This window comes from Ceratotherium simum, chromosome 36, assembly GCF_057802395.1.
Source record: "Ceratotherium simum simum isolate JZ-2026a chromosome 36, ASM5780239v1, whole genome shotgun sequence".
Classification (NCBI taxonomy): domain Eukaryota; kingdom Metazoa; phylum Chordata; class Mammalia; order Perissodactyla; family Rhinocerotidae; genus Ceratotherium; species Ceratotherium simum.
The window spans coordinates 21976746-22000693 of record NC_141935.1 but is presented as its reverse complement, the minus strand read 5'-3'; the positions used below and the strand labels follow the sequence as shown (position 1 = coordinate 22000693).

General features: G+C 43.9%; 1 protein-coding gene across 4 annotated transcripts in view; it reads left to right on the top strand.

Annotated features, from left to right (window-relative positions):
• Positions 1 to 23948, top strand: part of TP53BP2 (tumor protein p53 binding protein 2) — a 92459-nt gene that overhangs the window by 26338 nt on the left and 42173 nt on the right. For 2 of the 4 annotated variants that reach the window (XM_087424390.1, XM_087424394.1), the window contains exon 1: positions 7690 to 7892. In XM_087424390.1, coding sequence (XP_087280516.1) covers positions 7866 to 7892 — 27 coding nt within the window. In that variant the 5' untranslated portion in view covers positions 7690 to 7865. Of the gene's footprint in view, positions 1 to 6512; positions 6852 to 7689; positions 7893 to 13624; positions 13710 to 23948 lie in introns of those variants that run through there. The other 2 variants (XM_087424391.1, XM_087424393.1) reach the window with 2 other exon arrangements.

Below are 23948 nucleotides of genomic sequence, written 5' to 3'. Positions count from 1 at the left end.
ATGCCGCACAGTAATTATAGTAGAGTTCTTATGGATGATGACATCATGGACCAATCATCAGAAGGGCAAGTACTTTAAGTTTGTATTCCAGCAATGGGTGCGAGTTCCATAGATCCTTTCATCCTCGTTCAACCAGAACCTCTTGGAGGCATTTATGAGATGTTTTTTTGGGGTGATGAATATAATCTATGGCCATAGGATTGGGAAAGCGTACAAAACACTGGCTGTTGTGGACTGAACTGGGTCCTCCTCAGATTCCAATGTTGAAGCACTAACCTCCCAATGGGATGGTAGGTGGGCCTTTGGGAGATAATTAGGTTTAGATGAGGTCATGAAGGTGGGGTCCACATGATGGGATTAGTGCCCTTATAAGAAGAGACACCAGAGAGCTTGCTTCGTCTTTCTCTCTCTACCCTGTGAGATTACAATGTGAAGACGGCAGTCTGCAAGCTAGGAAGAGAACCCTCACTGGGAACCAGTTGGCTGGCACCTTGATCTTGGACTTCCCAACCCCCAGAAAAATAAATTCCTGTGGATTAAGCCACCTAGTCTATGAAGTTTTGTTATGGCAGCCTAAGCTGACTAATGCACTGGCTTTAACCACGTGAGCTACAGACAAATGAACACCTCATTCATTTATTCACTCTTTTGTTCATTCAATTATTCATTCTACTACTATGTATCTGGCCCTGATTTGGGTACTGAAGAATCAATGGTAAACAAAGATGAGTACTCAAGTCCCTACTCTACGGTTTACAGTCTTGTGGGAGAGACAGTCATTAATTGAATAACACTAGTAACACAAACCAGTCTAAATACTCAGTGGTGACACGTGGTGTGAAGGTGAGGTCCTTGGAGCTATGCTGCAGCAGGTGCTGGGGGGAGCATGGAGGGCAAAAGGGACTGAAAAAAGATGGTGTTGCTGAGTCTCAGAGAGGGAGGGGATTGTGGTACCTAGCAAGGCTGGAGGATGGGCAGGGACAGATTTTCAGGGACGTGGAGGCAATGTTAAGGAGGGACTTGAAGCAGGGCTGTCTATGATCAGGTCTGTGAGAGACAACGGTAGCTTGAAAGGGATGGTTGTGGTGACGGAAGACGAGGAGTTTGAATAAAGATTTAAGAGACAGACTGGACAGAGTCTGGTGACTGAATAGATGTTAGAGATGAGGGAGAAATGAAGTCAAGCATGATTCCTAGGTTTCTGGCTTGAGAAAATGGATGAACACTTGCTCCATTCACTGAGATAGAAAATACCGGAAGAGGACAGGACTGGAAAGAAGGATTATGTATCTGGCTTTAGACAAGTTGAGTTTGCAATACTTTGAGACAGCCAAGAGGAAATGTCAAGTAGGCAGTTGGATATGATTGCATATGGATATCCAGCACTATTCAATAGAACTTTCTGTGATGATGGAAATAGTCTATATCTATACTCTAATATTTAGTCACTATCACATGTGGCCATTTAAGTTTAAATTAATTAAAACTAAAATTTTAGTTTCTCAGTTGCACTAGCCACATTTCAAGTGCTCAATAGTTGTATGTGGTTAGTGACTTTTGCATTGGATGGTGCAGTTCTAGAGCCCAGAGAAACAGTTTAAGTTGGAAAAATAAAAATTTAACTCATGTATAGATGAAGTTTAAGATGTGGATAAGATTTTTTAGGAAGAGAGTAGTCATTGAAAAGAGGAAATGACTAGGAGTGAGCCTCAAAGACCTTCAACATGTAAAGGCTGGTGAGGAAGAATGAGTCTCCGAAGCACGCAGAGAAGAAGCAATCACAGAGATTGGAGGAAAACCACGAAAGCATTGTCCTAAAAATCAAGGGGAAAGAGTGTTTTGAGAGGGAGGGAATGAGCAACAGCCAAACGCTGCCGGAAGATCAAGGAAGACGAAGAATGAAAATGTTTATTGCATCAGAGAAATAGAGGTCACCGGTGACTCCAGCAAGGGCTGTTTCAGAGAAAGGATGAGGTTGAAAGGCAGACTGGATGAGTAAGGGGGAGGTGAAGTAATCGAGAGGGAAATGGCAACAGAAGATAAAAGATCATGAGCTCCTTGTTCCATTACTTATCAATGAATCAGAGAATGACTTAAACCAAATCAAGGTATAGTCAATAGCAGAGACTGATGCCTTCAATGCACTGAGTTTATCCTACAAGTTACCAATTTTGTTATTTATTTATTTATTTATTTTTGTGAGGAAGACCAGCCCTGAGCTAACATCCGGTGCCAATCCTCCTCTTTTTGCTGAGGAAGACCAGCTCTGGGCTAACATCCGTGCCCATCTTCCTCTACTTTATATGGGACACTTCCACAGCATGGCTTGACAAGCGGTGCGTCGGTGCACGCCAGGGATCCGAACCTGCGAACCCTGGGCCACCGAAGCGGAGCCCACGCACTTAACCGTTGCGCCACCGGGCCGACCCCCAAAGTCACCAGTTTTGAATCTTTCATCACGAATATGGGGAGGTACACCTCTATTGTTCCTCCTTCCTAACTATCTTGGAGAGTAGGTATGAGCTAGACCAAGCAGGGGCTCAGAGGCCATGTTAACAGTGTGTTATCCTAACAGCAATAGAAAGCAATTGAAGGCATTTCTTTTTTCTTTTTTTTTTAATTTTTTTTTTGTGAGGAAGATCAGCCCTAAGCTAACATCCATGCCAATCCTCCTCTTTTTGCTGAGGAAGACTGGCCCTGAGCTAACATCCGTGCCCATCTTCGTCCACTTTATGTGGGACACCGCCATAGCATGGCCTGACTAGCGGTGCGTCAGTGCGCGCCCGGGATCTGAACCCGGGCCACCAGCAGCTGAGCGTGCGCACTTAACCGCTATGCCACGGGGCCAGCCTCTCTTTTTTCTTTTTTTTAAACACATTATTATCTAGAATTTAGAGCAAAGACAAGAAGACAGAAAAGTATAATAAACCTTCATGTACTCTTCATCACGTGGCCCCAACATCCTCGACCTTCAATCTTGCCCCATCCATATGCCCTTCCACTTTGATTGAAGAGTTTTAAGCATGGGAGTGACATGACTATATTTCCGCTAAAAAGATCATTCTTGCTGCTTGGTAGAGCAGGAGCCGGCAAATTTCCTCTCTCAAGGGCCAGAGAGTAAATATTTTAGGCTTTGCAGGCCGTGTACAGTCTCTATCGCAGTTACTCAACTCTGCTGCTGTGGTGTGAAAGCCATAGACAACATGCAGACAAGCAGGGGTGGCTGTGTTCCCGTAACACTTTACTGAAGGACACTGAAATTTGAATTTCATGTAATTTTCATGCATCACAAAATATTCTTCTTTGGACTTTTTCCCCCCAACCATAAAAAAATGTAAAAATCATTTTTGCTCATAGGCAATACAAAAATAGGAGGAAAGCCGGATTTGGTCTGATATTTGCCAACCCCTAGGGTGGAGAATGAGTTGGAGGGAGTGAGAGGAGGTTTAGGAGGACCTGCTGGAGGCGATTGCAGGAGTCAGGAACAAAACCTCACTCTACCTAGCAAAGAGAAAAGAGAGCATGGTAAACATTTATTATGTGCCATCAATTCTACATTTATTGAGTACCTACTATGCCCTAGGCACGATGTTAGGGCTGAAGATACACAAATAAATAACAAATAGTTTTTGCCATTGAGTCTACTTGGGGAAACAGATGTGTGTTTTCCTATATCATATGCTCAGTACCATAATAAATAAATTATATATATATATATGGTTAGAAAATATAGATGAAATATTGATTAATTTTGTTGAAAAACGTCAAACATGACTTCCAAGAATGATATTTAGGTAGGCACTTAAAAGATGAGTAGAATCTTACCATATAGGGTAGCAGGGGAAGGTACTGAAGGCACGAATAGATTCAAGGAGGCTTGAAACTCAAGCTCCTGCCCTGTCTCTCTCTTCTGAATTACTGCTATCTTGAGGGGAATGCAGGAGAGAACTGAATAAATATGTGGGCTAAGAAACCTGTAAAAATGGAGTATCTGAGGTTTCAAGATGGAGGATAATCGGTGGAACATTAGACGGTCCGACATGACCCAGGCCCCAGCTGCATCCTCCGTCTCTCCTACAATTCCCCTCGTTTACTCAGCTCCAGGCACATGAGCCTTTTTGCTATTTCTTTAAGATGCCACGTACACTCCTGCCTCAGGCCCTTTGCCCTGGCTGTTCCCACTGCCTGGAGTCTGATTCCTCCCTCACTTCATTCCTCAGACTCCTTCTCTGCCCTCCCTATCTACAACAGACATTATTCTCTGAGGTTTATATAGTTGCCCCCTACCCCCAAAGCATTAGTATTCCCTCATTCATTTGTTTGTTGTCTAGCTCCCCCTCTAGAATATGAGCTTCATGAAGGCAGAGTCTGTGTTGTGTGGGCTGTGCTATCTCTAGAGTCTAGAACCGTGCCTGGCAAAATATAGACACAAAATTATTAGTAAAACAAATCAACAAAAGGAGTAGGAAGAGAGCAGAGAAAGACACACGATGGGTTGGAGGTGAGGGAATGATATAGTCCAGTAGCCTCTATTTTCTTGGATAGGTAACATGGGAGTTCATCTTCTGAGAGGGGAGAGGGATGCAAGGTTTGGAACATCTGTGGGAAATGGGACAGAAAGTCACATGGGAGGAAGTCGGGAACTCAAACATTTGAACTTAAACCAAACAGATAATTAATTGTACTGTGCCCAGAGGTGAGGTGTGGTCCAAAAGAGAAGACAGCTCCCCACCCAGCTTGTGGTAATTTGACTTATCTTTCTGAGAGTTAAACGCAGAATTAGAGTGGGGAGAAGCAAGGAGAGGCTCCTGACAGAATAGGCAGGTGGGGGTGAGACGAAGGTGAGACCTGGAAGGGAGAAGATGATCCACCTGAGAGCCATATGGGAATGGTACAGAATTTGAAGGAATGAAATGAAAGCACCGACGAGGTTTCTTTGGTTTCATGCTCTATGATTAAAAAAAAAGAAAGAAAAAAACCAAAACCCTCAACATAAACATACCTTCCATTTGGCAGCAGGGAATTCTCAACTGGGTGGAAGTGAGTTTTGGGACAACGTGCCAGCTGCTGTCCCTTTTTCCTTCCCTCTTCTTGGGCAGGGCATTTGTGAAAACAGGCAGTAAAGAAACAGAACTGGACCGTCTTATTCCAATTCTCCTCTCCTTGCTTCTATTTTCATTTTTTTTAATAAGCCGGGGCTGCCAATGCTCGCACGACATGTAATTTACTATCGTGGTAACCAATTTTTGGGTAGTTGAGAGAGATGTTTTTTCATTGTTGAGAACTAGAGGTTTAGTGACCGATATCCAGAATTCTTTTTCTGGATGACTGTAGATCATGATGTCTTAGGTTGTTTCTGAGATTTCTTTGTATGCAAGAAAATAATGAAAACCAGTGGAATACGAAGTAGGTTTTTTGATGCTAAACAGGCCCTTTAAGAGCTGCAGGTTGCCAAAAAGGATTCTTGCTTTCCACAAATGTGCTAAATTTCAGGATTAGAGTTTCTTTTATTTTTATTTAGATTCTCAAATTTAACATACTCTCCTCTTCCCTGAAACTTGTTCTACTCATGGTCTTCCTCATCTCGGTTGGTGGCAACTTGAACCTTCTGGACGAAAACCTTGGACTTATCCTTGACTTTTCTTTGTCTCTCATATTCCATATCTAATCTGTCAGGAAGTTCTGTCGGTTTGGCCTTCAAAATACATCCAACTTGTGACCACTTTTCACCACATCCACTGTTATTGCCCAAGCCACTTTCATCTTTTGCCTGGATTATGGCAAGAGCTTCCCACAGATTTCTGCTGACTTGCAGTCTGTTTTCCACAGCAGCTGGAGAGATCCCGTTAAAATATGTCAGACCATGGCAGGATCTGTTCAAAACCTTTCCATGGCTCTCCATTTCAGTGTAAAGGCCAAAGTCCTTACGATGGCCCACAAGGCCATACATTCTCTGGCCCCTGACATCACTCTGCCTCATTTCCTACCATTGTCCCCCTCCTCTAGTCCACTCCAGCTATTCCAGCCTCCTGGACAGCCCTCAATACGCCAGGCTACCACCTCAAGGCCTTAGCACTGGCTGTTCCCTCTGCCTGGAAGCCCTCCCTCACATATTCATGTTCTTCTCTCCTCCATCTCCTTCAAGTCTCTGCTCACACATCACTTTTTCAGTGAGGCCTATGCTGACCATCCTATTTAAAATTGCACTTGCATGCCTCATTCTCTCACACCCTTTTATTTTTTCTTACAACTATACTTGGTAATTTGTCATTATTACTTGTTAATATACTTAGCTATTGGTTTTATTGTCCATCCAATTTTTGTTCATTAAAGTATCTCCAGCACTTAGAAGAACACCCAGCACATGGTAGGTATTTGATGATAATTTACTGAACGAATGAAGGGATGACTTCCCTTAATTCAGGACAATCCTGTTAAAATAACTAGACTTTAAACTAGATTTTTGGAGAACTTTGAATTCTACCTGAGTAAACCACGGTTTATATTTCCAGATATGTCGCCGGTGCAACATGCAGTTTGATGGAGATTCTGGTAGGGCACATGCTGGCTTAAGAAAGAATTGTCCATTCTGGGAGGCTGCATAAAGACAGGTGCTTCACTCCACCGAACTTTTCAGAATCACAGAGAAAGGTGATTCTGAGTGAGCTTGCACAGACAACTTCACCAGAACTAAAGCCTCCTGGAGTTGGGGTTCCTGGAGTCTGTCTCCCTGGAAGGAGAAAGGAGGAAGGAAGGAGGAAGAGGGTGCCTGCACCGGCTCTGCTGCTCTTTCAAAGTGAACCCCCGCAATTTTCCTGGATCTTGGCTTCTGTCACTACACACGGCGGACCGTAAGTACCCTCTCGTATCCGAGACCAGGGTGTAACAAGCATCCTTCAGGGGTGAAACCCACGATGATATTCTCGAGTAGCAGAAGAGAAGCCCCTCAGAATGCTGCTTTACACATTTTTAACTTTTGGGGGGACTTTATTTGATTGTGATAAAATAGACAAGGAATTTACCACTTTAGTCATTTTTAAGCGTACTTTAAAAAAATTATACAAAGTCACACACGAGTTTTAAATCAGATTCTGGGGAATGGCACAGGAGATGGAAGGGACGTGCTGCGGGCTGAACCGCCACCACGATCTCCATTTTGTCGGGACGGGGCGGTCCCCGCGGCCTCCGGGGAGATCGGCCGTCCCAGGGGCGCAGCCAGGGCCTCCCACCAGGGTCCGGTCGCCCCGCTCCGGCCGAGCCTCCGAGGGGAGGACCCAGTCCGGGCGCCGGGTCTCGGCCCAGGGTTCCGAAGGCCGAGGCTTCAACCCTCCCGACAACTGGAAACTGCAGCGGAGGGGACGGCCGCGGCCCCCGGCTCCTGCGCCACTTGCATTGTTGTGTCTTCCCGAGGCGCGCGCACCCGCCGGCTCCTCCAGGACGCGCGCCCCCGCGTGGCCGCGCCGCGCGCCCCCGCGGCAGCTCGTCCGAGGCCGAGACGGACAGAGGCCTCCCCGGGGCGCGCGCCCGCCGCCCCGCCGCCTCCTCCCGCGGGCCCGCGCAGGCGCGCTCCGCCGCGGCCTCCCCTCCCCCAGGCCGCCCGGCGCGGGGGGCGGAGCCGGCGCGGGCTCGGCGGGCCGGCCCCGGGATTAGCTGCTTTCGGAGCGGAGGAGGGAGCCCGGCCGCCGCGAGCGCCGAGGAGACAAAGCCGCGTCGGGGGCCCGGCCGGGGAGGGCCCGGGCTCGGTGGCGCCCCAGCCGCGGGGAGGGCTCTGCGCACCGGCGCGCCGCCGCCGCCCCGCAACAGGTCCGCCGCGACCCCCGGGGCGCCTCCGCTCGGCTCCGGGCCGCGGCCGGCCACCCGCGTCGATGCGCTTCGGGTCCAAAATGATGCCGGTGAGCGGGCGCGCCGGGGCCGGGGCGGGGGCCCGGAAGTGTGCGGGGGCGCGGGCGGGGGGCTGCGGCGCGCCCCGTGCCGTCCCGAGCGGGGCCCGGGGACCTGCGGCCGCGGCGCGAGCCTCGGGGCAGCGGCCGCGGCTCCATCCTCCGGCTCCGCACCCCGCTCCCGGAGAGGGGGCGCCCGGGGGCGCGGGGAGACCCTCCCCGGGAGGCGCGGTCCCACCCACGGCTCCAGAGTTCGTGGGGCGGCGGGTGGGGCAGCCGCTCAAACTTTTCTGTTCCTCCCGGGCTGGGTCCTGACTTTTTACAGTTCTTGAAGGTCAGGAGCAGGGGAACCGGGACTTGTTATTTGCTTTCTTTTTTTTTAAACTCTTCGTTGTCCATATTGCAAAGCGTACTCTTGCTTTATTTTTATTTGAATTTCGATCTGGATATCTGCGATAGTGGCCAAGCTGCTCTCTTTGTGGAAACGGGGTTTAGTAAATGCAGCCTCAAAGTTTTGGATCGCAGGAAAACGTACGTGCCTGGCTCCCCCTCTTTGCCAGAGCTTGGTTAGCAAGACCTCTGAGAAGATTAGTGAGTCCTTTCTGGGCTCCGCGGGCTTTTGACATGGCCACCAGGCCACAGGTGAACAGCAGGTTGGAGACGTTTTTGAACTGCCCCTTTCCTTCCACGTTCGCGGAATCCGGAGGGTTGCAGTGGCTTTTGCAGACTTAGTAGCGTGTTTCCTCGAAGAAGTTGTACTTGCACCTCTCCCGCAGAAGGGGGATGGTTTTGCAGTCATCCGATGTTTTGTTATGGCTTCATGTGTTCCAACAAAGAAACAACTTTTCTTTTACTTTTATACAAACTGCGGAATGGAGTGACGGCAGATTTTTGTTTCTTTGCAGCCACAGATGCAGAGTGTAATATCCTGTCCCCTGGCCCCCTACTTGTATGTGTGCGGGGGCTCCTAAACTTACACATACTGGGCAAACGTAATTTACTGTAATTGATCACTAAGTTTAGATGGTTTACAATGTTTTGTCCTGCCAGGATTCAAGGAATTAGAAAGTGTTAATAGCATTATGCATCCCGTTTTAGTTTAATACCTGGTGATGAAGTTTTGTTTGTGATGTGAATGCCCAGTATTAAAATACAAACAATGGATAAGGGTGAAGGATTTTGCTGTTAAAGTTTTTATTCCTTGGATTTACATTTCTTTGGCTTGAAATAACTTTTGCAGGTTGTCTGGGAAGTTTTCCTAAAAATAGGAGACAAGACAACAAGTGTTGGTTGTTGCAATATGATTTTTCACTGAAAGAGAGTTTTATGACAAGGTATCCTTTGGGCTTTCTTAACACTTAACGTTTTCCTTCTCCCAACTACGTACCAAATCGTTAGAATTTACAAAAAGTTATGTAGCTCTGGAGACTATATTTAATTTAGCAGTGTGGTTCTTCTGATTGCCTTTTGAATGTCAGAGTAGAATCTTAACAGAGAGACAGTGTGGCGTGGTGGCACGTGCACCAGCTTTGTATTTGTTTAGCTACTACCTTTGTGATAATAGGCTTTTTTTCTTTTTAAATGATTTGTCCCTCAGTTTCATCATCTGTGAAATGGGGATGATAATAGGACCTAGCTCTTAGGATGGTTGTGAGGATCAGAGTTTGTGTTTATGAAACAGTTAGTACAGTGCCCAGCTTAGAATAGTGGCTGGGTAAGAGTTTTTCCTCTTGAATTTGCAATATTGGTTAAACTGGAGATTTGTATCCTTGCGATACATAAAAATATGAAGCATTTTATTTGGTAACCTCTTGTTATATGTCTTTATTCTGTAATATTTTGAGTACTTGAAAATAAGACTATTTTCTTAAATATATTGCTCATCTTTAGCTTTTAATATAAGTTTTTATTCCAGCATTGAGTAAGGCTTTGAATTTATTACTTGGAAAAATTCTAACCAATTTATCAGGAAAAGCATTATGCTTAATATGAAAAAATGGACGGTCTCAGAATGTAGACAGTTGCCTTGATGTGCTTTTTTGTTGTGGTGGTAAAATGCACCTAACATAAAAATGACCATTTTAACCATTTTTAAATGGTTAATGCTACAGTTGTGGCATTAAGAGTACACTTCTTGATTTGCTTTTAAAGGCGTTCTACCGATAACAGCTTGCTATTTAGACTGCATTATGTTAAAAATGTGCAAATAAATTGTGTTCGTGTGTTTTCTCACCAAGTGGTAGAGAAGCAAGTGATTTTCTTTCATGTGGAACATGAAGTGATAATTGGACCCAAAACCAGAAGGGGAAGATGCATTTTCATAGGCTAACTAAAAATAAGTAGACAAGTGCTGAGGATCGCAGTGGAGTTAATGGTAGGGTTCTGCAGACATGGGTGTAATAATTATACTCGGTTTCAGATACCTGCCATAGTGAGTAGCTCTGGTTGTATGATATTCCTACAGCTTGTTGAGGAGAAACTGATTAATGTTTCATGTTTGACACATTATTTTTCTTTATTAAAGAAAGGGTCATTTGCAGTTTGAGAGTATGGCTTTTTAATGAGCCTCTCTCATTGTATTTGATTATCAGATAAAGGGAAAGAATTATTCAAAGCAAAATTTCTCAGCTATTTAAAATTATATCAGATATCTTTTTCCATTATTTTCATTTTGTGAAGTGTTCTCCTCAAACGAAACTATTTTTATGAAAGAATTTAGCAAACTCTAAAAGCATTCACTGTTCTTTTACATGTAGTTGTTATAAAAATTTCTGTTTGTACCTGCTACTGAAACGGTAAATTAAAAAAATCTGCACACAAGACCACACACGGTATTCCGGAGTGCCACATGGAAGGCGGACTTGAATTTGTCTGTCTCTCAGTCATAGATGGCATTTACGTCCAGCTGCGATGGAGATGTTCTATATCTGTGCTGTCCAGTATGGTAGCCCCCAGCCGCCTGAAGCTGCTGCACTTGAATGTGGCTAATGGGAGACTAAGAAACTGAATAAAAAAAAAATTTCCTTAATTTTAATTATATCTAGATAGCCACATGTGCCTGGTGGCCCCTGTATTGACGGTGCAGTTTGACAAAGTAGCACAAAGAATAACTTCAATTTGAATCCCGTATTTGCAGCTCTGCGGTTATATTGATACTTTAAATGAGATAGTAATGGCCAATTTATCCCGTGGCTTGGAGAATGGGTTTTCCGATTATTTAATTTAGCCTTCTGCTTAAACGAATTTCATCACATGGCCCTAATACAGATAATATTTTCGAGCAAATAATAGCTTATTTTAAAAAGCTAAGTTGAACTAATCATGATTTAAGTTGTGAATTTATGGCATTTTATCTTTCAGCACTGTGGAGGCATCATAATTATTTTCTAATTATACCATGATGCTGTAAAGTAATATCTGATTGTTTGAGCTTCTTGTTTTGCGAGTGTAGGACAAAAAAGTGGGTTCTTGCAGTATCTCCTTTAGAAGTTACCTTCTAAAGGGAACTGTGTGCAGCGTCTGCAGCTCACAGACCAATAGCCTAACTCCTGCTTAAATACTTGTATTATTTTCATGTAAAAGCCTGGTTTTATTTGTACATATTTTCCAAGTTGAATTCGTGTTTTGAAATTCAGAATCCTTCATGTTATAGCTTTGGAACATAGTATTTATATCATTAGACTATGTGCTGAAAGAATTCTTTTTTGTTATGGAGTAGTGATATAGCAAGTTCGTTTAGGTTTTATTCTAGAATAAAGTTTAAGGTAGGTTCTCTATAGAATTCTCAGACTGTTAATCAAATCGTCTATTTTTAAAAATGTGCCGAATATCTCACATTTTATGTGCCGTAGTGAGGTCTGTTGCCTTGTGACTTATGCTGTGTTAATTAAAAGCTGGAAAGCATTGAAAAATTTCTGTATTTTTACCTGTTTCAGAAACAGATTTAGACTTTATAAAGAAACTTAGCACAAGCATACACCTGCTTATATATACATATATGTTGTTATTTTTTTCTTTTTTTGCTGAGGAAGATTCTCCCTGAGCTAATATCTATGCCAGTCTTCCTCCACTTTGTATGTGGGTCGCCGCCACAGCATGGCTGATGAGTGGTGTGGGTCCCAACCCGGACTGCCGAAGCAGAGTCCATGCAACCTGAACCACTTGGCCACGGGGCCGGCCCCGACACCTGCTTCTATTTTAAAAATTAACTTAAAGAGAATTTCTTTTTCTGGAAGGGACACGGAGGGTCATTTATTCCTACACTGCTTCTGGGAAGAACTGTTTTCTCTCCCTCTTTGTGTCCCCTGCTCCCCAAGAGCAGACAGTAAGAACAATAAAACAAAACCGCTCTTTTCTGGGGCTTTCAAGGAATACTGTAGATATTTATCCCTTGGTAATCTACCATAACGTGTGGCATGCCTTAAGAAGTCATTCTAACGCTGATTTAACGCCGAGCCCTTCTTGAAGCTCCTGTGTTGCCCGGCTTCCCTTCAGCTCAGGTGGGGTGACTGCACACCGGTACATGTTGGTGTGATTTGCTGTCGTATGTTATAAACCTCTCACCAGCCTTCTCTACCAACAAGTATTGCAAAGAGTAAGAAAAGTGGCATATAAGAATGTAGGAATCCGGAGTGCCCTTTTCAGCTCATGCCACTTACCCAAGTCAAACATTATTTCAACACTTGTTTTTTGATGGTGTGCTAGGTACTGTGCGGAACATTTTTCTTTAATCAGGTGTAATTGAGAAAAGAAAATACAGATGACAGACTGTGTATGAAATGTGTACTTACATTGGAGTGGTGGGTGAGACGTTAAGACTTTGCATCTTATTGGGGAGAGCCAAGGAGTAGTTTAGTCATCACAAGACCCTTTAGGAGCACTGAGTATTCAGTGGGCAGGGATTCTTAAAACACTTTGCATACTGTCTTATCAAAAGAAAACCATCCATCAAAGAAATGCAAATTCTAAACATAATTAGATCATGTGCTGGAAAACTAGCTTCACAGACTCAGCAACCAACAGTGGTCATTTTTAGCTTTTTTCTACATAAAATTTATCTGAAAACCAATGATTTATTTGGATGATAATAGAACCAGATTTTCATTGAAAATGTTCTTTTGGCCAGTGTACTCAATTTCTGCTTTTGAAATGCGCACTTCAGTTGTTTTTCCAGAAACAAATTTATAACTTAGTACTACTTTATGTAAATTTCAAACATTTCAACTAAAAGTCCCTAAGGCACAAGTTAAAGAGAGTAGTAGAAATCTGTAATGAGTAACTATTATAGAATACGAGTTTAAACTGCTACTGATAATAATAAAAAATGGTTAAGTCAGTTTACTCATCTTCCACGGTGGAATGAACAATTTTTCTGGAAACCAGTGAAATTGAAAGCCCTGTGCTCTGATTTCCCACGCCAGAAGGTAAAGGAGCTTCTGGTGAGAACCCTTTCTGTGCCTAACACTGTGCCAGTGATTTAAGTTGGTCATCCCATCTAGTCCTGTTATGACCCTGGGAAGTGGGTTTTCCCCTTCTCATTCACAGATCAGGATTTGAAACTCCAAGGGTTTCAGTAATTTACTCCTGGTCACTCAGGAGAAATGAGAAATGAGCCAGGTCCGCCTGTAAACGTGCTGTGTTTGAGACAGCAATGCCTAGATTAGAATATTTTTGTATACCTGACGGGACAAACAGTGGTCATGATGTTCTTTTGGCTAATGCTAACTTCAAATATTGCTTTTCAGAGTGTAGCTATAATTATTTGTGAGGGAGAAGAAAGAAAACAGAGACGACATCTCATACTTAAATCCGGACCGGATGAGAAGATTGGTAAATAGTTCTCTTACCAAGTTTTGAATGATATGGAGGTGACCTGACCCTGTGCAAAGGAAGCATCTCAGTGACTGTTATTTTTCTTCTGCCTCTAATACTTCCCATCGGGATCTCAGCTCTTCCGCATCTGCAGGGAAAGAGAAAGGAGTGGTGGTGATTACCTTGTATATGAGGGATGTTGAATAATCTTTCTTTAGATGGTATCTTTAAATAGGGCTTGACGGCGAGGATGTAGGAAGGAAAGGACCAGAAGTGGAATAGGCTTGTGGGGAGACGTGGAGGACAGGGAATCATATAGCGTTCGCTGTGAGATTGCCATCGTCCTCCTTCAGCCGTTTCCGGTGGCTGGAATGGCGCAGCCGTGACTTGAAGGAACGCCTGCTGCTGGTGGGATGTCGAGATGCGGGCAGAGTGACAGCGTCTCTTCTTGCTTCTTCAGGGTTGGCTGTGTAGTAAGGAATAGTGATTCAGTTTAATCAGATGAATTTATCGGAAATAAACTAGGGACTGATTTTGAATGAAATCACGTTAAATCATTGCTCTTCATTCTTCCTCGTTAACCTGTTGATTGTTTTTTGATGGCCTTTTGGGGACGTCTGTTCAACAAATATTTGGTGAACCTCACAATATTCCAGGCACTGTTCTAAGTGACATGGATATGGGAAGGAATAAGACAGTTCTCAGGGAGCTTCCCTTTCATGGAGTTTAGTAGGGGGTTTGGGTGGGGGAGATGGAAAATATAAAAGAAAAACATGAGAGTTAAGTAGGATTTTTTTTGTGTGTGAAGAAGATCAGCTCTGAGCTAACATCCATGCCAATCCTCCTCTTTTTGCCGAGGAAGACTGGCCCTGAGCTAACATCCATGACCATCTTCCTCTACTTTATGTGGGACGCCGCCACAGCATGGCCTGACAAGCGGTGCGTGGGTGCGAGCCCAGGATCTGAACCCGGGCCGCCAGCAGCGGAGCGTGTGCACTTAACCGCTACGCCACGGGGCTGGCCCTGTAAGTAGGATTTAAATAGCGTAATGTGACTTCTGTCGCTGCTTTAGATTGGATGGTCAGGGAAGCGACAGTTCAGCAGAGACCTGAATGACCAGGAGGAGCAGGTCCTGTGCAGCTTTGCTAGTGGAGCATTCAAGTAGGCAGAATCCTAGGGACTGGTGCCCAGGCCTGCAGGAAGCAGTGGAGGCAGTGAGGCTGGAGCTTCGGGGCCAGGGGCCGGAGTGGCAGGAGCTGAGGTCAAGAGAGTTGCAGCCTGTAGGCTTTCGTGGTCGGGCCAAGTGTGTAGGTGGCCTGGGGAGGGATGTGGTCGCCGTTGGAAGGGTTTTAAGCAGTAAAAGTGACATCATCTGACTGATTGGGACAGATCACTCTTGCTGTGTGGAGAATGGATTGTGGAGTGAAAGAGCTGGGAAGGGTGGGAAGAGGAAAGACTTAGAACACCCACTTTAGGAAGGTCCACAGGAAGCCACCTACAATGAAGAAAAGCGTTACCCTATCACACCCAGGGCCCAGCTGATTGTACGAACTGGTTGTGAACTCAGTCAACACACACTGTCACTCACTCTAGACATTCAGAAGCCCCAGGGATGAGAGAAGAAACAATAATGCCTACCCAGGGTCGGGAATAAGACCAAGACAGGGATGGGGGAAGATTGCTGCCATATCCACAAGCTCCTTCCTGTGGGACTACAAGAGAAACCAGACTTTTTATACCCCGAGAGAGCTCTGAAGAGCTTGTAAGAAAGCCTTCTTGTCGCTGTGGTTCTTTAAAACTGAGTCGGGCAAACAGGTTTCTTAAGGAAGCCATAACCATAAAATGCTTTACGACAGCCATGCTTTTGACTGCGTGACCATTCCACCTTGGAAGCTTCTGACGTTTTCACTGAAAAGTTCCATGACCAGTTTTTTTTTTTTTATTGGTGGTATCTTCATTTTATTGACAAGAGATAGAAAGTAGCTGGCAATCTAGGAAATTCAAGTCAGAGCTGACTTTAATTCTAGAAAGAGTCTCCTTGTGTCGATGTTTTTTTGCACCACCACAAGATCGAGATGATAACTGCAAGTTTGTGATATGTAGGTAATCTTTTAATAATCTGTTGATTTCCTGAAAAGGGGGCTATTTTGGATAATACTTTGATTTTAAAGGTAGATAGGATCTTCCTTGGGTAGGTTTTGCTTGTTGCTTTCAGTACCAGGAGAACTGGGCGTTACCCACATTCCTCTGTTCTTCCATTTTGTCCCATAATGGTTTCATCACTGTGTGGTGGTCCCTCCTCTCTAGTCCTTGAGCTCCCCTTCTGTATACCTTTCTCTTGCCTGGACTATTGGAATCCTCTCCTTATTTGTCTTCTTACCTTCACAGTCATGCCCTGCATGATGTTTCAGTCAACAATGGACCACATATATGACAGTGGTCCCGTAAGGTTAGGACCATATAGCCTAGGTTTGTAGTAAGCTGCACCATCTCGGTTTGTGTAAGTACACTCTATGATGTTCGCACAACGAAGAAATTGCCAACGATGCATTTCTCAGAACGTGTCCCCGTTGTTAAGCGACGCATGACTGTACTGTTGTCTGTCTCTTTGATCCGTTCAACACACTGCTTCCTTGGTGGTTTTTCTGAAACAGAAATCTGCCTCTTCCCTCTCCACAACGCTTCAAGACTGCCTTCTATTGCTTACAGCATACAATATAAACTCCTTAGCCAGATATGAAGTGTCTTTATTACCTTACCCAGTAGATTTCAGCCTTTTTGTGTCAACAGTACACTTCTGTTCCAGAGTGTTTAGCCTCACAGTGGAAGTGATCTGAAGACTCAAAACTGAGCAAGGCAGATTTAAAACCCAGCACTGACTGGGAAAGAAGGGTAAGTGCTTTGTACGGGGGCGGAAGAGCATCCATGCGCCCCACTGCTCGCTTGGCCTTCCTTTGGGCTTGTGCTGCAATTTGGGAAGATCTGCTTACTGCCTCCTACCAGCGCTCAAGGAAATCTGCATTAGGACTGTCTGTGGGCCTTGAGGTTACGTTTTCCTGCAGCTCACAGCAGGTTGTACCCTGGTGTGGATTGCTGTCCGCGACCCGCTCTGCACCATCTCACTTTCCATAACTGTGTGTGTGTGTGTGTGTGTGTGAAACACGTTTTATACCTCGAGAGTTTCTGCAGCGCATCTGTGGCTCCTGGGTCGAGACCTGCCCTGTCCCCTCCTCTTGTCCAGCCTTACCCCACCCCTACGTGTCAGCAGCTCCGGGATTGTAGTGAGACAGCACGCCGGATTTTCTCACGCCCTGTGCCTTTACGTGTCATGTTTTTCTGCCTGGATGGTCCTCTTCCTGCTTGTCTTACCCCTCAGTTTTCAGGTCAGTAGTACTCCTTGAACGGAAGTGGTTTTTTCCTGTTCTCACTGGACAGTCTCTGTCCCTCCACGAGGAAGTTCTCACATTGTGTGGGAGCTGTTTCCAGTGCCCTGCATTTTCTGTGTGCTCTCGGAGGGCATGATGGACCATGCCTTTTATCTTTGTGTTTCTAGCACTTAACATGGTGTTTAACACACTGTAGGGATTTAATGTTGTTTGGGTGAATGAATGTTCTTATTTTTGATTTTCTTTGGTGAGGGTGGTTCTCACTCATTTAAATTTACGTCCCTTGTTGGCTTTTGAGCTTCCTTAAAGATTTCCGCAGAGGTGAAATCTTTGAAAATGGAGAGCCACTTCCATAGCGAAGTGTGAGGTAGAAAGGGAAGACCTGGAAGCAAGGATTGGTTGTACTCATGGCATCATGGATGGATCTTAAAGATAGAGTGCTTAGTGGATAAAAGTAAAAGAACAAAATATGTAACACCCCCTTTATATAAAATAAGACACATGCCGACAAAGCAGCCGTACTCAGTTTAGAGGAAAGCAGACCCACGTTGAACGTCCAGAATGGCTGGAGTGGGGGTGGGGGATTAACTATATAAATATATTTTTTTACTTCTCTTACTTGTTCATGACAGATATTGAAAGCAGAGTAGCCTCAAGTGGGTTGCTTTGGAGGATGTATTCAAAATTTGAAATCTTATCTAAATCAAGCTGCAGGCATAGTGGAAGAGGAGAGAAGAGATTTCCTACGTTCTCCTAAAATAAGCGGAATGCTTTGTCGTCTCCATCTGAGACCTTGTCTGGCTTTGTGAAGGCTCACTTTGAAGTTACACCACGTGTTCATGTATAAACCTTTCTTGAAGCCTGATGATGTGAACATTCTGTGTCATGTTCTAGTCTCCTGTTAACTTTCTGTGGAATTTTGAACCTCTGAACCCGGGATCAGGTTAGTTGAATAAATGTGTGTTGCAGGTGGCTATATATAAGATGCTGAGATAGCAGTTTTTAGGGAGGAGAAAAACTGGGAGGAAGCATTTAAGGACCAAAAATCTCTGTCATAAAGGAATTTATAGACCAGTAAGATAAGACAGAGATACAAACAACTGCAGTGTGAGCGATTGTTAGATAAGCAAAGAGAAGCGTTGCTTCTGGCCGGAGAGGGGTGTGTGTGTGTGTGTGGCGATTGGAGGCCGGTTTATGGTCTTTGAATTATTCTAGAAGGATAGGGATGACTTTGACGCTAAGAGACAGGGTGTAGGGAATAGGCGAGCTACTCTACGGAGGGGAGTGAGGAAAAGTGTGGGTTTTAGGTTGCTCATTTCGTGATTAGAGGCTGTTAACTGTGGAGCAGATAAAGTAAGTTTTGGGTCTTAATATTTCTTTTTTTTTTTTTTAATAATTTTATTTATTTATTTTTTTCCCCCAAAGCCCCAGTAGATAGTTGTATGTCGTAGTTGCACATCCTTCTAGTTGCTGTATGTGGGACGCGGCCTCAGCATGGCCAGAGAAGCCATGCGTCCGTGCGCGCCCGGGATCCGAACCCGGGCCACCAGCAGCAGAGCGCGCGCACTTAACCGCTAAGCCACGGGGCCGGCCCTGGGTCTTAATGTTTCTTATAATTGAATGGAAATTCCCTGAAATTCAACATATGTAAAGATAAGTACCAGTGTATCTGAATCTTTGATGTTTTGATATTGTTACTGGGTTAACTATTGGCATTATAATAGTTAATATATAATGGACAGGTTAATATGCACTGCTATTAACCATTGGTGAAACAGCTAATGCTGTGCACCATTTACAACAAATTGCTTGGAAACCTAGCTTAACGTTATATCCCTGCTTATGACCCTCTAATGCAGTGGTTCGCAAACTCTGGTGGGATTTCTGGGCCCCACCCCAGGGGAGTGATTCAGGAGTTTGTGCGAGGGGGTGAGACTTTCTGTCTCTGGTAAGTTCCCGGAGAATGCCGATGCAGCTGGTCTGGGGACCACACTTTGAGAACCACTCCGGTGACTTTTCCCTTCTTCTGGAGCCTGCATTCCTTATGCTTGACCCCCAAGGCCTTGCCTGAGTGAGCCCCTGTCTGCCTCTCTGCCCTCATTCACACAGGTGTATATTCTTGATACACTGGCCTTCTTTCTGGTCATGGAGCAGACCAATCTCATTCCCATCTCAGGGCCTCTGCATGGAATGTCTTCCCCCAGGTGTTTCAGGTGGCTGGCTCCTTCAGCCACAGTTCAGGTGCCCCTCCCCAGAGACGCTTTCTCTAACCGCGATTATTAGCCTCCTCGCCTCATCACCTCCGTCATTCTCTGTCACATCACTTTATAGATCATGCTCATTTGTTTATCAGTCTCTTCTCCCTGCCCAAAGGAATGCAAGCTTTCCATCACTGTATTCCCTGTGCCTAGACTGTGCTTGCCCTGTGGGTGCTCAGTAAATCCTGATGGATGAATGAATGAAAGATGTTGAAGTCAATAAGGGGTTGGGGTTGAGAGGAAGAGAGAACCAGGAGCTTCTTTAGACTGACTGACGTTGGTAGGGTGTCCCTCCTCTGAGTCTCAGGGGAGGTGACTGTTACCTGGTTACATATATGAAGTGACTGTGTAATCAGACATTTAAGAACAGCATGCAATTTTCTGAGAAAACACTATTTTTCGGTATGTAATGAATTTTTCCCTTAATTAAAGTAACCACTTCATGTTTGCTATATCATTTTTTTCCAGAATAGCAATTATCTCAGAAAATGATTGTGTACTGTCGATGATGCTGAATGAAAGGCTAGGATATTCCATGCAGGATGAACTTTTTTAACAGTACTGTTCAAATTGGTATTGAGACTTCACGTGGTGTTGATTTCTAAATTCTCCTCACTTGCTATAGTAACCAAAGGAGTAATTTATGATGTAAAAAAAAAAATCCATTGCATATGATTTTATGATTTTGTTTTAGATAACTCAGATTTGGCTGCTAGAAACTAAGGGACTGATTTTAAAATATGCCATGGCAAAAAGCAGCGCACTTAGTTTAGAAGTAGGTTTAAGTATCGTTGACCCTTAATAGAACACTGGTAGACGTAACTCACGGTAATTGATGAGGATTTTACAAAGCACTTTAATGGCCTCAAGAGTAAACTCTAGGCAGGAGAAACAGCTCAAAAGTCATAATAGGGCTCTGTAGGCAGAGATCCTCCGATAATTGTAGTAAGGTTGGACCAATCGTCGGGGAGGCTGGAGAGTGTCTTTCTGAGGGACAGGACTCAAAGTGAAACCTTGCGGGTTGCCCGCTGAGATACTGGAGATGTGCAAGGGTGGTCCAGGCTGGGGGCCTGAGCAGCACGGTTACTGCAGAAGGACGGCGGGCCAGCCCACAGCTAGGGTGGGGCACGTCCGAGTCAGGGAGCTATGCTGACCTGTGTTCTTGGTTTGCAGTCCCTGCCAGCTTAGTGACCACTGGCGTGGACAACCAGGTCTGTGAGGAGCAGGAGGTGGAAAATTCCAGGAGACTGGAATGGTGTGCATCTCATTTCTAAACCCCTTCCAGTGTTAGGAGCCATGGGCTTACGGGGGCTGAATGGCTGTGTGTGTTTGAGAGGTTGAATGAAGCTTTGGTTGATGTTACTATTTCTTAATTAAATTCCCTTTCTATATCATAGTATTGAGAGAGGTGTTTTTCTTGACTAGGTTATAGGAAGCCTGGTAGCAGCATCATCTTCCAGAAGGTAATCTGGGGCCTTCTTTCATGAGGGGTACAGCACAATATAAAAGTAAGGTCGTAGTTTACGTCTCTCTCCACAGAGGAATTGTGCAACACAAAACCATCCAGACTTGTCTCTGATCTCGCTACGAGCATTATTACCTGGCTGTCCCCATGGTGAGTTTCCTGGGAGTTGTAAGATTTGGGGAGGATATGTGTCACTCTTTGTATTTACAGGTTGTTCGTTTTTCTCTAAAAGATTTGTTTTTTCCCTCATATCCTTTTTTCTCTTGGGTAAACCTAAGGGATTAGAGTTTTTATAAATCAGAACTCCAAAGGTGTTATTGCAAAGCTTAATTTCCTTTCTGTGACAAGGAACATCTTATACTCTTGTTGGTTCCTTTTTCCTTTCTGTGGAACTTCACATGGTTTTTTATCAAAGAAATAAACGTGAGCCTCTGACGCAAAGTAAATTTCTTGTGAATGCCCTAGCCAGTTTTTTTGTATTTCCTCTTGGAAAAGTCTTCCAAATTTTAATCTGAAATAATTCCCCTGAAAATGAATCTTTCTTATGTTAATAGCATAACATTATGGTTACAGTGAATACCTGTCCTGTAAAAATGGAACTCTTAAAAATAAATCTATGACCCATTCTTTTTAGATGAAAATGGTCTGTGACTTTGGGTTTTTGGAAGGGCAAGTCTTCATTTGGACATGCCTTGGGCGTGAATTACTGTGCAGAGTGTGGGAAGGTTGCCTGGCACAACTTAATATAAATAGTTTTATCTTTCGCTGAATCTTCTTTCTCGTTGCATTGATCACTTTAAGAAGCAGAAAGAAATAATAATCACATTTACCGCTTTTAAGGAAGTATTTTCACATTCTTTTATCACCGTTTATATTATATGGTGTACTTTTAAATGGTAACTTATTGTAAAAATCTTAACATTGAGATTGAAAACACTTAAAAGTGCCGTCTATACCTGCTCTCCTCATACCACTAATTTCATTTGTGTATTCCATACAAGTCACTTCATACATACATATATTTTAAGTGGTTATAATCTACAACTTAATATTCTGTTTTGTACCTTTTTTTTTTGGGGGGGGGGGAAGATTGGCCCGAGCTAACGTCTGTTGCCAATATTCCTCTTTTTGCTTGAGGAAGATTGTCTCTGAGCTAACATTTGTGCCAGTCTTCCTCTATTTTGTATGTGGGATGCCGCCACAGCATGGCTTGATGAGCAGTGTGTAGGTCCGCACCCGGGATCTGAACCCTCGAACCCTAAGCTGCCGAAGCGGAGCGCTAGAACTTAACCACTATGCCACTGGGCTGGTCCCTGTGTTGTAACTTTATCTTACCATTTTTCTAATACTATACTCATAGTAGTTGGTGGCTGGGTCATAGTCCTTCCAGCAAATGTATTTTAACTTTCTTTTCCACGTTGGTGGACATTTAGTTTTCCATCTTTCTGTTTATAGATATAACACTGTAGTGAAAATCTTCAGGCATTTAGAGTTTTTCTTCATTTCAGTTATTACTTTGAGATAAATTCCCAGAAGTAGGGTCACGAGGTATACTTAATCTTACTGCTTTTGAAACATGACTCATTTCACTTTCCAGATGGGATTTTTAACAAGTTATAGTACCCCCTTCATGTCTTTGAGTGAATCACTCCCCTACCGTCTCATCTCTGTTGGATCTTATCTTTCAGTTGAAGATGAATGTAATAGTTGTAAGTGGTACCTCAGTGTTTTAGTTTACGTTTATTTCCCCCAGGTTTTACCATTTGTATTGTCGTATGTGATCTCTCTGTTATATCCTCTGCTCTTTAATGCACTTTAGAGTTTATGCTATCATTTGTTGAAAACTCTAATCTCTTCTCTTGGTGGCTCATACTGTAAGAAACTGAAGTTCCTGGTTTACAAATTGGAAAGAAGTTAACATTTTAATGTCTTTATGCCGCTGAGAAGGGCTGATCAGGTTTTGACATCTTCTACCAGAGGAGGAAAAGCCATCTGCTCTGTTGCTAGACCTGGTGAGCGTTTTCAGATGCCCCCACGGTTCCTTGTCCTCATGGTATACAGGTGCATGTATAAAGGCTGTTGTGTTGTTTTGATCTGATTATTGCTGCACTCTCTGTGATGAAAATAATTACCTCAGAAATTCCCAGGAACACATGAGTCAGTGAGAATAATCAAGTTTCTCACAGTGGCCTCCCAGGGGACTTAAGTCCAGGGAAGCCCATTTTGCTTCCGTATATGGGAAAGGAGCTAATGAAGTCATCTCTATTTTCTTGAGAATATGGTGTTCTAAAAAATACAGAGTGTCAGGAAATGATGGCATTTTGGGAGTAAGGTTACTATAGATTATTTTTTTATTATTTTTCTCATGCTTTCCATTAATTTATGCCTCTTTGCGGAAATCTCGGTCTGTCTCGGATCACATTCGTTTTTTTATTTCTGAATTTCTGTTTTACCTACAGTCTCATTTATGTAATTTAGTACTAAATTGTTCTCTAGTTTTTCCATGAGTAAATTTTATCTCCCTTAAGAAGTTTTTATATCTCTCACATAGTAAGCGTGTAGTAGGCTTTTTAAATTGTGATATAATTCACATACCATAAAATTCACCCTGTACAGTGTACATTAAATGGCTTTTAGTATATTCACAAGGTTATATAACTATTACCACTAGTTCCAGAACATTTTCATCACCCCAGAAAGAAACCCCATACTCTTTAGTTACTCCCAGTTCTGGTGCTCCCCCAGCCCATAGCAACTCTTAAATCGACTTCTTGTCTCTGTGGATTTGAATATTCTGGACAGTTCCTTTTGTGTCCGTCATCTGTCACTTAGCATAATGTTTTCAAGGTTCATCCATGTTGTAGCATGCATCAGTACTTCATTCCTTTTTGTGGCTGAATAATATTCCATTCTAATATAGTGGACTTTTAAGATATGTTTCTCAATTGCTTGTTTTTAATGGCCCCTGACTAAAGTTGAGGCAGCATAGCAACCCCAGAAAAACACTATCAGACAGGGCTGGCCCCGTGGCTTAGCGGTTAAGTGCTAGCGCTCCGCTGCTGGCGGGGCCCGGGTTCAGATCCCGGGTGCGCACCAACGTACTGCTTCTCCGGCCATGCTGAGGCCGTGTCCCACATACAGCAACTAG